Below are 13,313 nucleotides of genomic sequence, written 5' to 3'. Positions count from 1 at the left end.
TTGACTTGGTCTTAATTTGTCACAAACAAGAGTGTGGAATGGGAGATCCAGCTAGCGGAAGGGAGGGGGGAGTTCTCTGCGTATCGCAGCTGGAGTGTAAGAATCAGGTAATTAGCGGCACTAATCGTGCCCTGTGATGTCAGCGCCGTGGCCTTGTTTGTAATTTTATAATGAACAAATTGCATCTCTGATTAAAGCTGCCTTTAAATGAGATCTGTGTTTATTAGCGTGCCACAGCGGAGCAGCGCTTCCCTCGGCCGCCGGGTTGGCATTAAGAAGCTCTGTTGAGAGCAAAGGCTGCTGAGTTTCTCGTAGGAAAAAGTGTGCTCTGATTGGCCCGAGATTCAGGAAGCCACATTTCTGGCATTATAATACTGAAATTATGCCAGAAAGAACGGAGATTTAGTTGATTTTTAAACTATGGACATTCCCTGTCAATCCGGAAACAGGTTACAAAATTAAAACTAAGTTTATGTAGAAATAATACATCAACCAAATATTTTGTTTATCTTTTTAGAAGTATTATCTATGTTGGGTTGCAGGGGTGATATGATACACGATTGTGTCACAATATTTCAACATAATGGAAAATGGGAAATTCAAATAACAGACTTATTTCCGAAACATTTGTTAATCTTAAAGAACTAACAACATTTAAAGTTTAATTGAACGTTCTGTATGTGAATTAATACAAATTTTACAGACGTGTTACTAAAAAATGAAACTAAGTTTCAGTAAAAACATAAGATTAAGAAATGAAACCGTAGGGGATAACTTCTTAAAGCCATAAAATCACACACATAAAAATGATTTATACATTGACGCGGGTCAACCAATAGAATTAAATACATATGTCAAACAACTGCCAAATCTCAACCTACGTTTTCTGTATTTTGGGTGGCAATATTTGTTATTTTTATTAACAAAATGACTGTTTTCAAGCCTACCAGTCAGGCTCAACACAGAAAATAGTGCATCATATTATTTATTATAAATACTGACAAATCTAGTATTTACACAAATATAAGAATATACCAATATATGGTTTCACACATATTTGGTTAGTTGACAAATAAATCGTTCATATGTCCTATGGTGTTTGGTGAAATGTAGAATGCAAACGTTAATATTACATTATTTTATATTATTAAAATAAACATTTATCATATAAAATAGCATGATAGAGATTTATCTTAATTTTTTTTCCTTTTTTCTAAATGTTTGCAGTCACACCATTGAACACATTTGCATATTAGTCTGTCAATTACTCATATACAGATCTGTGTATTAAATTGATCAAATTTTTATCTGCTTGGTCACTTGTTTTAAAGTGACAGTTCACCTGAAAATTAAAAATCTTTAATTTCCTCACTCTCATGACATTACAAACCTGAATGACTTTTTTTCTACTGCCGAGCATAAAATAATTATTTTGAAGCATACTAGTAACCAAAAACATTGGACCCCATTAACTTCCATTGTATGAACCATTTCTCATTTTTATTTCCAAGTAAAAAAACAACATGAGGGTTAACAAATGATGACAGAATTATTATATTTGTGTGAGCTATGCCCCAAAATGCAGTATCAGTTTAGTTTTTATGGTGTTGCTAGCTAGATAATGTACTGGGACATGTTTGCCTCACATGTTAAAAATCGGCGCTGTACAGCGGTGGACCTCTGAGCGGTACCTTTATGTGGAGGCACACAGGCAGCGACCTCCGTCTTCTCCCCACCTCCTGCGGCTCTATTTGCATAAATCCTGTTAAAGTCAGTGGCGGTTAATGAAGAAGAAATGAGACTGGCCCAGCTACAGCGGTGCAGAGAGCAGGGCATCACGCTCGTGGCAGATGGGAAGGCTGTGCCGTGGCAGGCAGCTGTGCAGGGAAGGCGAGAGCTGCATGCAGGTTTAACTATGATCAGTCTCTCTGTTCCGACTGCGATGGGCTAATTTGTATGTGCCATGCCAGAAGCGATCAAGAGTGAGCGATAACGTCGATTCTCATGAGAAGGATGGCTGCGTTTACCAAACATGTGTAACACGACAGTGTCGTATAACTCAAACTCATACATATTAGGAACGATTATCATATTACTGCAAAAAAGCCATGTAATTATTTGGAGGGGTCCTGGCACGGAAATGTTAACAACTTGACATGTTTTTATTTAAATGTTATGCGTATTAGCCTACAGTCTATCGAGACATTAGCGATCGTGAAAATGTTGTGCGGGGGTCTGGCACAGAGCCAAAGCTCCGAGCATCTCTCAGCCCCCTAACACTGCAGGTACATAAATGAGGGATTAATTTCCCCGGTGTCAAGACAGCTTTCCACACACTTGCGCACACACACTGTGCCGATCGGTGCCCGGGTCTGTCATCTCATGAGAAGATCAATCAAGCAGCTCAATTCATCAGAGCTTTACTAGCTTCTGCAGTGCACAGTCGCTTGTTGGGGTCTAGTGTTTAGGGTGCACACGGTCCATTGTCAAGGGATTAAGGGATAGTTCACCCAAAAACATAAACTTGGTCATCATTCATTTGACCTCATGTTGTTTCACACCTGTAAGACTTACTTTCTTCTGTGGAACACAAAAGAAGATATTTTGAGTAATGTTCCTGTGGTTTTGTGTCCGTACAATGGAAGTAAATAAGGGCCAGTGTTGTTTGGTTACCCACAATCTTCAGAATATCTTCTTTTGTGTTTCTAAGATGAAAGAAGCTCAAACATCTTTGGAAATGAGTAAATGATGAAGGTATTTTAATTTTAGGGTGAATGTCCCTTTATACAGATAAACTCTTAAAGGGATAGTTCACCCAAAAAGGAAAATTCTGCCATCATTAACTAACACGAAGGTTTTTCCAGATCTGTATAAATGTCTTTGTTCTGCCGAACGCAAAGGAAGATATTTGGAAAATCCAAAAAAATCATATCCTTATTTACTGCCATAACAGGTAAAATCCATACTATGGGAGTCAATAGGGTATGAGATCTGTTTGGTTACTGACATTCTTCCAAGTATCTTCATTTGTGTTCCGCCGAAAGAAGAAATGTATACAGATTTGGAACAACCTGAGGGTGAATAAATAATGACATTTTCATTTTTGGGTGAACTATCCCTTTAATGCTGGCTGAAATAATAGTCAAATTAAACTAAATATTTAATAAAAGAATGTTCAGTGGTGTGTTACAAAATTACATAACTAATGTAAAGTATATCAAAGACAACACAAGTTTGAACAAACACACGATGGACAAATACCTGTCGACCAGAATCCCTCTATCAGATCAGCGGCTGCGGTGGCATTTCACACCTAATTGGACGTTATGTTCATGCGACGAGTATTTCACCAACAGTACAAAAGCAACCAGGGTGCGTCCGCTCACAGACGATAACGCAGCCGAGCATTTTGTCCTCAGAGGCACGCGGCAGAGCTTCATTTAGGAATTGGATGTTAATTGATTTGATAATTCCCTGTGGTCTTTCCTCTTACGTGCTCGCGTCCGTCTCAATCTTCCTCCTCGCCTCTCACCGTCTGCAGCAGACTGCCGGGCACTAAAAATGCTTTTCTATTAGTGTGTGTGTGAATGTTAGAGGACAACCTAATAAATGAGATACGATAATAATTTAAGTTCGTTATATCAAATTGAAATATATTCAAAACTATTTTTAAACTGAAAGTTATAAACCAACATTCATGTTTCACAGTCTTTCTGATCTCACATTATTACAAAGTGATTGTTTTTTCTGTCAAAACCTGTTGTTATGGTGCGTTCACATCTAGAACTTAACATCAACTTAACCAGTTGATGAGATATATAAAATTCGACTCATGTTGGCATATTTCTGAGTATATCAGATTTATCGCTCTGCTATTCCTTTAAGGTATGGCTGTGGTAAGCGAGTGACCGTGTTTTCACTTTCACATTAAGCTTCTGAAATCCCACCAATGTTTAAACGAATAAGACACAACAGGTATGTACTCTAGTGCATTCCCTGATGTGTTTTTTTTGTATTTAAATATGTGTACATGTGCACGCTTAAGGTACTTTTATTCTATCTTAGACCCTGTCGTAGTTTATTTGCCATTCGCTGTGATCTCATTAAGAAGGTTATTGTTCTGACACCAGCGTTGAAGGTTACGCCCTCGACGTGGCTCTCAGCTACAATAAAACCTTTGTAAAAATGGCTTCATTAGAACATGCTCCTCATTAAAACACGCAGACGGCTCGATGGACTGTAATGAGGGTGGGGTGGGCTCGCACTCTACAGCAATTAGACTGCTAAAGAGGTGCGTTTTCGCCTTTTTCTCTCCGCGAAAGGCTTCAAACTGGCAGCTCGGAACCCGACGAGTGGGTGTGGTGAGGTCAGATGTGTCAACTGAATTTGCAGTGACAACTCTTGGCTGTGCCAATCACAGCCTTGGCTTTGACCCTTTACCTCTTGTTTTTAATTCGACTCGCTGGGGTCACTGTTGTTTTGACATGTTTTATGACAATATTATGTTGTTTATTTTGACTGATGGTCATGTTTTTACATGCGAATTTGCCGAACGGTGTGTATAACACTGAAACCTGTTAGATACTTGGTCAAGTCTTTGTTTTAGTTTGATGGAGTTGTTTCTGGTTTTGTGTGGAAGCTAATGTCAGTGTAATGATCGCCAGATTTGTTTACTCGACCCTACGTAGCCCAGAGTCTACCGACATCTGTTCTGCGTTCTTAATTAGCCGATTACAGTGAAGGCGCACATCTTTGTTAACAATACGGCAAGCCGATTTGACACAAGGTTTGCTGCAAATTAATTTCGAGAAGTCTAGAATTAGATATGCGAACATAACCAGCATATTTCGTTAATGAGGTTAAAGGGGTGGTTCACCCCAAAATGAAAATTCTGTCGTCATTTACTAACCCTCACGTTGTTACAAAACTGTATAATTTTCTTTGTTCTGCTAAACCCTTTTTTTAAATGCTCTGGGACACCTACTATGGTAGTCAATGGTTCCCCAGAGCATTTTTTTAAATATTTGATTTTTTGTGTTTAGCTGAACAAATTAAAAAGAAAAGAAAATTACACTGATTTTTTGTTTTAATGTTGAAATTAATGTGCATTGTGACGCTTTTCATACACTAATGTTGCTTCCATTTAGGGAAAAAAGTTCAAGCTTTGATATCAAACCCAGTTTTTCTTTCTGTGGACTTAACTGTCCACTTTTTTTGGAGCTTTTTTATCGTTTTCCCTTTTTGTTTCACCGTGCATCACACTCTTTAAATTTCCTTTTAAGAAATCCAATGCCACCGAAACATCTCCCCTCATCATAAAGGGAAATTAGTATCACGCTTGTAATTGCATGTTCTGGTTGGCAGACGAGCAGCGAGCTGTGCGGGTTTGACGAAGTTCTGCCCCCTCAGAGCAGGGGTGCTTTGTAAGGAGTTAAATTGGATGGTTAATTCGGGTGTTATTTACCCTGTAATTCATTAGCTTGGCCCTGCCATTGGCAGCGGGCAGGCTGTAATTTCACGCTTCGCAATAAAAGATGTCTCATAATCTGCTTCATTTAGCACCGAAAGAATTTAATGAAATTAACTGCAGCCCTAATTAAGACGGTGAATATTAAAGACCTGCTATCAAGCCTTTAACGAGTGTGACACGATCCGCCTTCTATGGGATTGGAAAAATATCATTTCCCAGGGAAAGGTTGTCGATGCTTCAAGCCATTTTGGCCAAGATGGCATTTTTGTCATGCACGCTAACCTCCCGCAAATTAGATTTTTTTCCTCCTTTTCCTGTATAATTTTAGTAGGAAAATAATGCATCCCAATACACAAACATCAATCAGGGATCCCTGTTTAGATTTGGCTAATCTCTTGTTGCTGGTATCCTTTGGCTTCAATTGGTTTAAACTTTCAGGGGAGCGACTAATACGCTCATTCAATTCCACAATGACCTTGACGTGTTATTGTTGAAAGATGAAAGCGCCACATGACCGTTTTGGTTTGTGGGGATCTATTTTCAGCATACTGGGACTTTTAAGCATTATTTAGCAATGAACAGAAGTGTACTGTAGCTTTAAATCTAATTTCTTTATCATATACAGTATGTCTTAACAGTTTGAACTTCTACTACTAATCAGTTAGTTACTTAAAACAGTGTTTCTTAAACTGGGGGTTGTGGCAAGATAGATTCAAGGGAGCCACAGTTTTGGTGGCATTTTAGGGAATATAGCAATGTATCATTTATGTGACAGCATTGTATAATTGACTTATATAATTGATTAATTAAAATTCTAAGTTCAAAATATTACATTTTTTGGGGGATACCTATATACAGTTACCTTATTCTTACAAAAAATCTTATAATGAAAATATCTGAGAAATTGTATAATGAAATGTTTGAGTATCATACTTATGCATACAAACTTCCTATAATTTATCTTAAGAACAATCTTATGTTTTGTTTTAAGAACAGTTTTGTTTAACCGGCCCCTGTTTGTTAACATTAGTTAATTTATTGGCTAATACGAAGTAACAATTAAGAAAATATTTGTACAGCATTTATCAATACAAACACATTTTTCATGATGTTAGTACATTTAGCATTTTGTATTGTTAAAAGATATAACTTTTGATTTTAGAAATGTATTCATAAGTGTTGAAATGAAAAGAATCATGTACTCAAAAATGAAATTTCTTTCATCATTTACTCACTTTCCTGCCACTCCGAACCTACATGACTTCATTTTTCTGCAGAACACATAATAAGATCTTTTGAACAACGTTGGTAATCAAACAACATTGTTCCCCATTGACTTCCATTGTATGGACACAAAACCACGGAGACATTTCTTAAAATATCTTCTTTTGTTTTCCACAGAAGAAAGAGTCATATACTGGTTTTAATTGACAAGAGAGTAAATCAATGTTGAAAGAATGTGTATTTTTGGGCAAACTAAAATCAAAAAGTGCCGGATTATTTTAATGTCTGCCCATGTTATAACTACTGTAAGTAACTAATTCCCATTTCTAAGTTTTTGTTCCATTTGTGTTTGTCGGCTTGTGAGTGTATTCTAGGGATTTCCTGTCGTTAAATGATAAATGTCTTTTGGGGGGATTGGCCGGGGGGTGTCGTCTTGCTGCCTGCACCGGCCAGATCAGATGGCCGCAGCGATATAAGACCTCCAGATCTCACACCCCGTCACTCACGCGGCTCCACTTCCCTCTCACGTGCGCACGCTTGTAGTCACTCACAATGACAGGGCCAGAGGTGAGCTTGTGTTAGGATGACACACTTAATTTAGCCTCCTTCTCCGTGGAGAGCCCAAGAACAATAAGGCCGATGTGAGCAAACACCCAACTCTTTGTTAAGCGGCTGTCCAGCTCGGTTGTGCAGGAGACTGATCCTGTCCACCACGCTGACTCCCGTCCCCACCCGCACCACGGTTCGCATTCATCCCGGGGTTAACCTCTCCTTTTGTTCCGAAAGAAAAGAAGAAATGAAGAGCTGAATGAAACGGATAACGCACTGATAACAGTTCAGATTGGCCTCTTTTATTGGAAGAGAATGCCACAGATTAGAAGCTTTTGTTTGTTCATGAAGTTTGTCCAGTTGTAATCTCCGCTCTGCCCCCAGGACAAACAAAAATGAGAAACTGCGATTCTTTGTCTGTTTTCGCTCCTTCTTAATTGGTATTCTTCATTTGGGGTGCTTAGTGTTGCAGTTTATTGGACAATTTAACAACTACTCCTATTGACGTTCCACTAAAGACCATAGGTGCCGCAGTTATCGGCTTTTCAAGCGCGTAGTGCTTGAGATGAGATTTATTTTTTTCACCCCGTGGGATTCGGGTTTGGGAGACCTTGCAGGTTGTCAGGCACGGGACGTTAAAATAGAGGCAAGTGGGGTGTCACCGATCTAAGCCTTAAATAATGAGCGATTACTCGCATCAGAGAGGTGACGTGGCGTTCAATTAGCCTCTCATGCTGAATGATGGCTTGTCATCTTCCCGGCGGATGGACAAAATTAATATACCTACATCCAAACCATGCTGAAAAAGGAGACACAGCTACCTAGAACAACATGGCAGTGGTGGCTGACAAGGGGACCCCAGCTGACTTCTATGTGCGACAGAAGATTAGACAAATTTAGCATTTCAATGCTTTTAAAAAACTAAAAACATAACAGTTTTTTTACAATTTGGACATTGTCATAATAAATAAACACTTTTCCAGTTAATGTCAAGTTACCAATATTTCATTGGGTAGAAATTGAGTGCCTTTGAATATTGTTGAATGCACTTGGGGGACTTGGGAACCGCCACAATGAAAATTCATTCGTTTGCTCTTTCTGTCGTATATCTCTTCTTTTTTCTTTTGTCTTGTACAAACAAACACACTCTTAATAAAGGTGTCATTCTTAATAAATGAAGTAATGGATATTCACTTTATGTGACAGATTGGCTGCTAGCGGTAGCACCCATGTTAGGAGATTAAAAAGCTTGTCGACTTGTGTTTACCGCTCAGCAGGGGAGACTGTATTTCACCCAGGAATCGCTCTTTTATTTTGAGAGCTGGATCTGGGGTTTACAGATGTGTGGAAGGACCCCACCCACATCCACAGCTTTATCACCCGGGGCAGGCTGATCTCAGAAGAGAAAAGAGTTCCATCATCCAATCTTAAATTAAAGGGATATACTCCACCCAAAACTTTAAATTCGGTCATCATTTACTCACCATTAAATTGTTTCAAACCTGTATACATTTCTTTGTTCTAATGAACACAAAGAAAGATATTTTGGAAAATTTTAGCAACTGACATTTCTCGGACATACCACCTTTTTTTGTTCTGTTGAACACAAACTGAGATATTTTGAAGAATTTAGGAAAGCAAACCGTTCTGGGGCACTTTTGACTACCATTTAAATTTTTCCTACTTTGGTAGTCAATGATGCCCCATAAATGTCAGTTGTTAAAATTTTTCCATGTATTTATATTTTTCTTCAGCAGACCCAGAAATTCAGACAGGTTTGGACAACTTAGGGGTAATTCGTGATTTTTTTTGTGTTAAGTGGAGTACTTCTTTAAACAAATATTACAAGTATATAAATCAATATATGTTGTTGCCTAAAATATTCATCTTTAAAGTATTTCACAGTAGAGTTCCTGTATTGTTAATTTTGCCAATTTGCAAATTAGATTTTTTCGCAACCATGCTGGGTTTCACTTCCAGTCCTCTTGGTACATCATTATAACCAGACTTTCTTCAGACCGTGTTTAGATACTAATTGCCGCATAATTATGGCAGTTTAACGATGTGTGACAGCAAGGGATCGTGTCATTTTTTGGTTGGAAATTCATAACAAGAGATAAACAAGAGAAAGCGTCAGAAAGTTGCGCTGGCGTTGTATGCTCCGGCACAGCCAGGGCAAGAAATCTATTATTATCCCTCCCGTCTGCATGTTAATGTTTAACAAGTCCGGCGAAGTGACACGCCGCCGCAGCAGCGTAATTGCTAATCAGCGGACAGTTTTATTCTCTTCTTGCCTAATGAATTTGGCTGAAATGAGGTGTGGGCGGCCGGCCCTTAAACGGCCAGTCAGCCGCCACTGATGTGCGTAGGAGAGGAAGGGTTAGTGTTCGTGTCAGATTGCGTATACGCTTGCTAACACCGCAAGAGGGGAATTTGCTTGTGTAGATTGTGTTGTGGGTTTCTTTCTTGATGTCCAAAATGTCTGCATATAAACAGTTCAACTGAGTCTAATGTGATTGTTTTGCTTGTTAAGGGTTTGTGATGTGGTGTGAACCGATGTCTGACTTCGTAAAATTTTGTAAATATTTAAATGTGTATAATATTTAAGGTTCGATCAAAGGTCCAGTGTATGAAATTTAGCTGCATCTAGAGGTGAGGTTGCGAATTGCAACCAACGGCACACTCCACCCCTCACCTTTGAAACACTATGGTGTCTGACACAGGACTAAGATGTCGTCATGTTTTTGCTTCTTTGGAGATAAAATGTAGAAACAACATGGTGAATTCCATGTCAGAGGAACTGTGGTCTATGTAGATCGAAATAGCTAATAAAAAAAGGTAATAAAAACATAAATCTTCATTATACACCTCTGAACACATAGGGGTGGTTTCCTGAACAAGGTTTAGCTTAAACCAGGACTATGCCTCAGTTAAATAAGGATAGTTGTTTTAAAAAGCATACTTTACAAAAAACCTCCCAATCACAGTGATATATTTTAAGATATTTCAGTGCAAGGTGTTTTCGATCAAGGCATCTCTCACATTTAAGTTAGTTTTAGACTTGGCTTAAGCCGGTCAATAGATGCTTAAAAAATAAGAGACACACACACATTGGACCTTTAAAACATGCTCTGTTTCTTTGAGAACTCGCAAAATAAATTATCCATTGGTGCCAGTTTGGGGTGATACTGAATTAATCAATTTTGTTTTTTCTTATCAGGGCATGTTGCTGAAAAGAAGCGGCAAGTCGCTGAACAAAGAATGGAAGAAAAAATACGTCACACTTTGCGACAACGGAATCCTCACCTATCACCCCAGTCTGCATGTGAGTACCAGCACACATCCACGCCTACTTTCAGCATTCACATTAAACGTGTTAAATACTCCCGTGTTCACTGTAACATCCAGCTTTTAATGTCCCTCGCCTTTTCACTGACATTTAACGAATTACTGTGTCCGCCTCAGTAAGCATGTGTCTCTGATACGCTCTTGTCCCTAATTACCAGCTCATTTGTTTGCACACGGCTGACGCTGTTGATGTGTAATATTACGGCATAATGGCTTGTCATAATCACCAGCTCAGACGACCTGTTTGCATACACACAAATGTAAATGGCCGTCCTTTATCGGTTGTTCTTTCTCTCTGGCGTTTTTTGGAGTGCAATTAGACCTTATTGCTAGCGATAATCAATCTCAGAGTTATTCTACAAATGTTGCACAGGAGAGCAAAGATTAGATAGATTCCATTTCTGAGATGAGTTTGATTACACAATGTGACAAATTGTTGTTTCGCGCAACCTTTTTAAAGTTCTTTTTTTAATATTGTGGTCATTTTTATTTTCATGTAGCATCAATGTTTTAGTGTATATTTAGTTCAGGTAAAATTTGAGCTTTTTTCATGAATTATGATATATCGGTATATCACAAATAAACAAAACTGTAAATTGTTTACATATTTGAAAAAGTATTTTTCACTTGTAACTGTCAGAAATTTCTAGAATTTTTGTAGCGCAGGGAAGGTGGGATGACTACGTCTGGAATTTGGATTGGTTAGTCATAAGAGACAAAATCGATCAAATGTACACTCCTGAAGTTTTGGACAACTGGTTTTTAGCAACTGTTATGTTCAACTTTTGTTTTGAGCACAGTGTTATGCCAGTACCTTGTAATTTCTGCATACGAGTAATAATACTAAATACCGTATTTTTTTTGTACCCTTAAGTAAAAAAACATTCGGCATGTTAAACTTTATAAAGAAACTGTAAAAATTTAAGAACTTTAACTTTTTTTTAAATGTGTTACTTAGTTTTATAAAAACTAACGCTGTGGTAAAATATAAAAACTTAAATTATACTAAACAAAAATTATTTTATACATTTTAGCATATTTCATAAAGATTGATATGTATGAGTCATAGTTCTAGGCATGGGTATGATTTTAAGCAAAATTACATATCCAAAGGATAAAATCCAAAGAAAAAGTTTTTATTTGCATGGAGATTCAGAAAACGGATATCGGACAAACTAGTCAAAATAACAGATAAGACACAGTACAATGCTTTCTGATTTTAACGCTTCTTAGTCATTTTTAAACAACACAATACAATTGATCTTGCATGTATTTAAGAAACATTTAAGCATTCTCTCAGTCTTTCACATTGGCTTTGGGGGGCTCATTCCTGAGGTTTGATGTTGTTGAAATTCAACAGACACTGGACTAAAAAGTGCCACTATACATGTAGAAAAGGTGAATAAAAGCAAAACTGGAGTTGTCAGATGTTTTTTTTTTTTGGGAGCTGTAGATATTACAAGGCAATCCTTTAAAAAACAAATTCACACAAAATCAAAAATGTAATTAAAATAAACTGTTAAAACCTTTACTCATTTATTGTCCAATTAACAGCTACATCTGGGTGAATTAGAGGAAGTGTTGCGCCCCCCTCCTGTCTTTGGCTGTGAACAGGTTCCTCTCATCAGCAGGTGTCTGCTACACAGGCATCAATTAAAGTGTTTGTGGAGGCTAATAGGTTGAAACTCAATCAGGGCTCGTAATTGCTCAACTATGTGAAAAAGAAATCACATTAATATAGCTGATTAAGTGGATTGCTATAGATGCCGTCTAATTAGTGAAAATAGTTGATCAGTGTTTACATGCCTTACAACCATTGCACAGCTGTATATTAATGAGACATTGGCATAAATATTCACTTTTTTACAAAATATATATATATATATTTTTTTTATAGAAAAAACAAGTAGTTGATTACTCAAATTAAAAGGTAATTGTAATAAAGCATACATGCAAATACGTAAACTTACATTACTTATAAAATATACATTGCTGGTTAAAATTTAGAGTCACTTGGCTGAAATGTGTTTTATAATTATATAAATTGTTTAAGGCCTATTTCTTCCCATAATGAACAGGCTTCCCATAATGCAAAAAAATGTAATAGTATAGTATGTTAATTTCTATCAGTAAAATTTTTACAATTTAATAAAAATGTATTTAAATGACAATAATAATAATTTAATAAGAACCAGAAATGTTTAATATGCTGTCACAACATAATTACCAAACGTACATTTTTAAATACAGTTGAATTTAATATTATTATAAAATGTTGTACCTATTATTCTAAAATATTAAGAAAAAAATCTGTCGGACTCTTAATTTATTGAATAGTAGTATATATTTATTTTTCAGTAAAAAACAATGACCTAGATTTTCTTGCAATTAAATGGCATGAATGAAAACAAGATTTGAATAGTAGCAAAAAATTCCACTCTTAAATAGAAATGAATTCCCACTCTTTAATAAAAATTCACTAGAGAATTTAGTTCCGGGTGATGCACATGCGTATTTGCATATTTGTCTAAATAAATCTGTGAACAAGTTTAGCATCTACCCTTGTTTTTGTTTTTACCCTAATTTGTGGTCAGTTATTTGCTCGCTCTTGCACATCCTTAGTTTAGTTTTACGTTAGAGGCTGTAGTGTTGTGTCATTCAAAAGATTTATTTCTGAGGAGGGTCACATTTTTAAAGGACATCTGCCTCTCAAGTGCACTGA

General features: G+C 37.1%; 1 protein-coding gene across 4 annotated transcripts in view; it reads left to right on the top strand.

Annotated features, from left to right (window-relative positions):
• The window catches only part of agap1 (ArfGAP with GTPase domain, ankyrin repeat and PH domain 1), a 148,320-nt gene that overhangs the window by 102,027 nt on the left and 32,980 nt on the right, over positions 1 to 13,313 (top strand). For all 4 annotated transcript variants that reach the window (XM_056750043.1, XM_056750042.1, XM_056750041.1 and 1 more), the window contains one exon: positions 10,464 to 10,568. In XM_056750043.1, the coding sequence (XP_056606021.1) occupies positions 10,464 to 10,568 (105 nt within the window). The remainder of the gene's footprint in view (positions 1 to 10,463; positions 10,569 to 13,313) is intronic.

This window comes from Triplophysa dalaica, chromosome 6, assembly GCF_015846415.1.
Source record: "Triplophysa dalaica isolate WHDGS20190420 chromosome 6, ASM1584641v1, whole genome shotgun sequence".
Classification (NCBI taxonomy): domain Eukaryota; kingdom Metazoa; phylum Chordata; class Actinopteri; order Cypriniformes; family Nemacheilidae; genus Triplophysa; species Triplophysa dalaica.
This window is presented reverse-complemented; position numbering and strand designations above follow the sequence as displayed.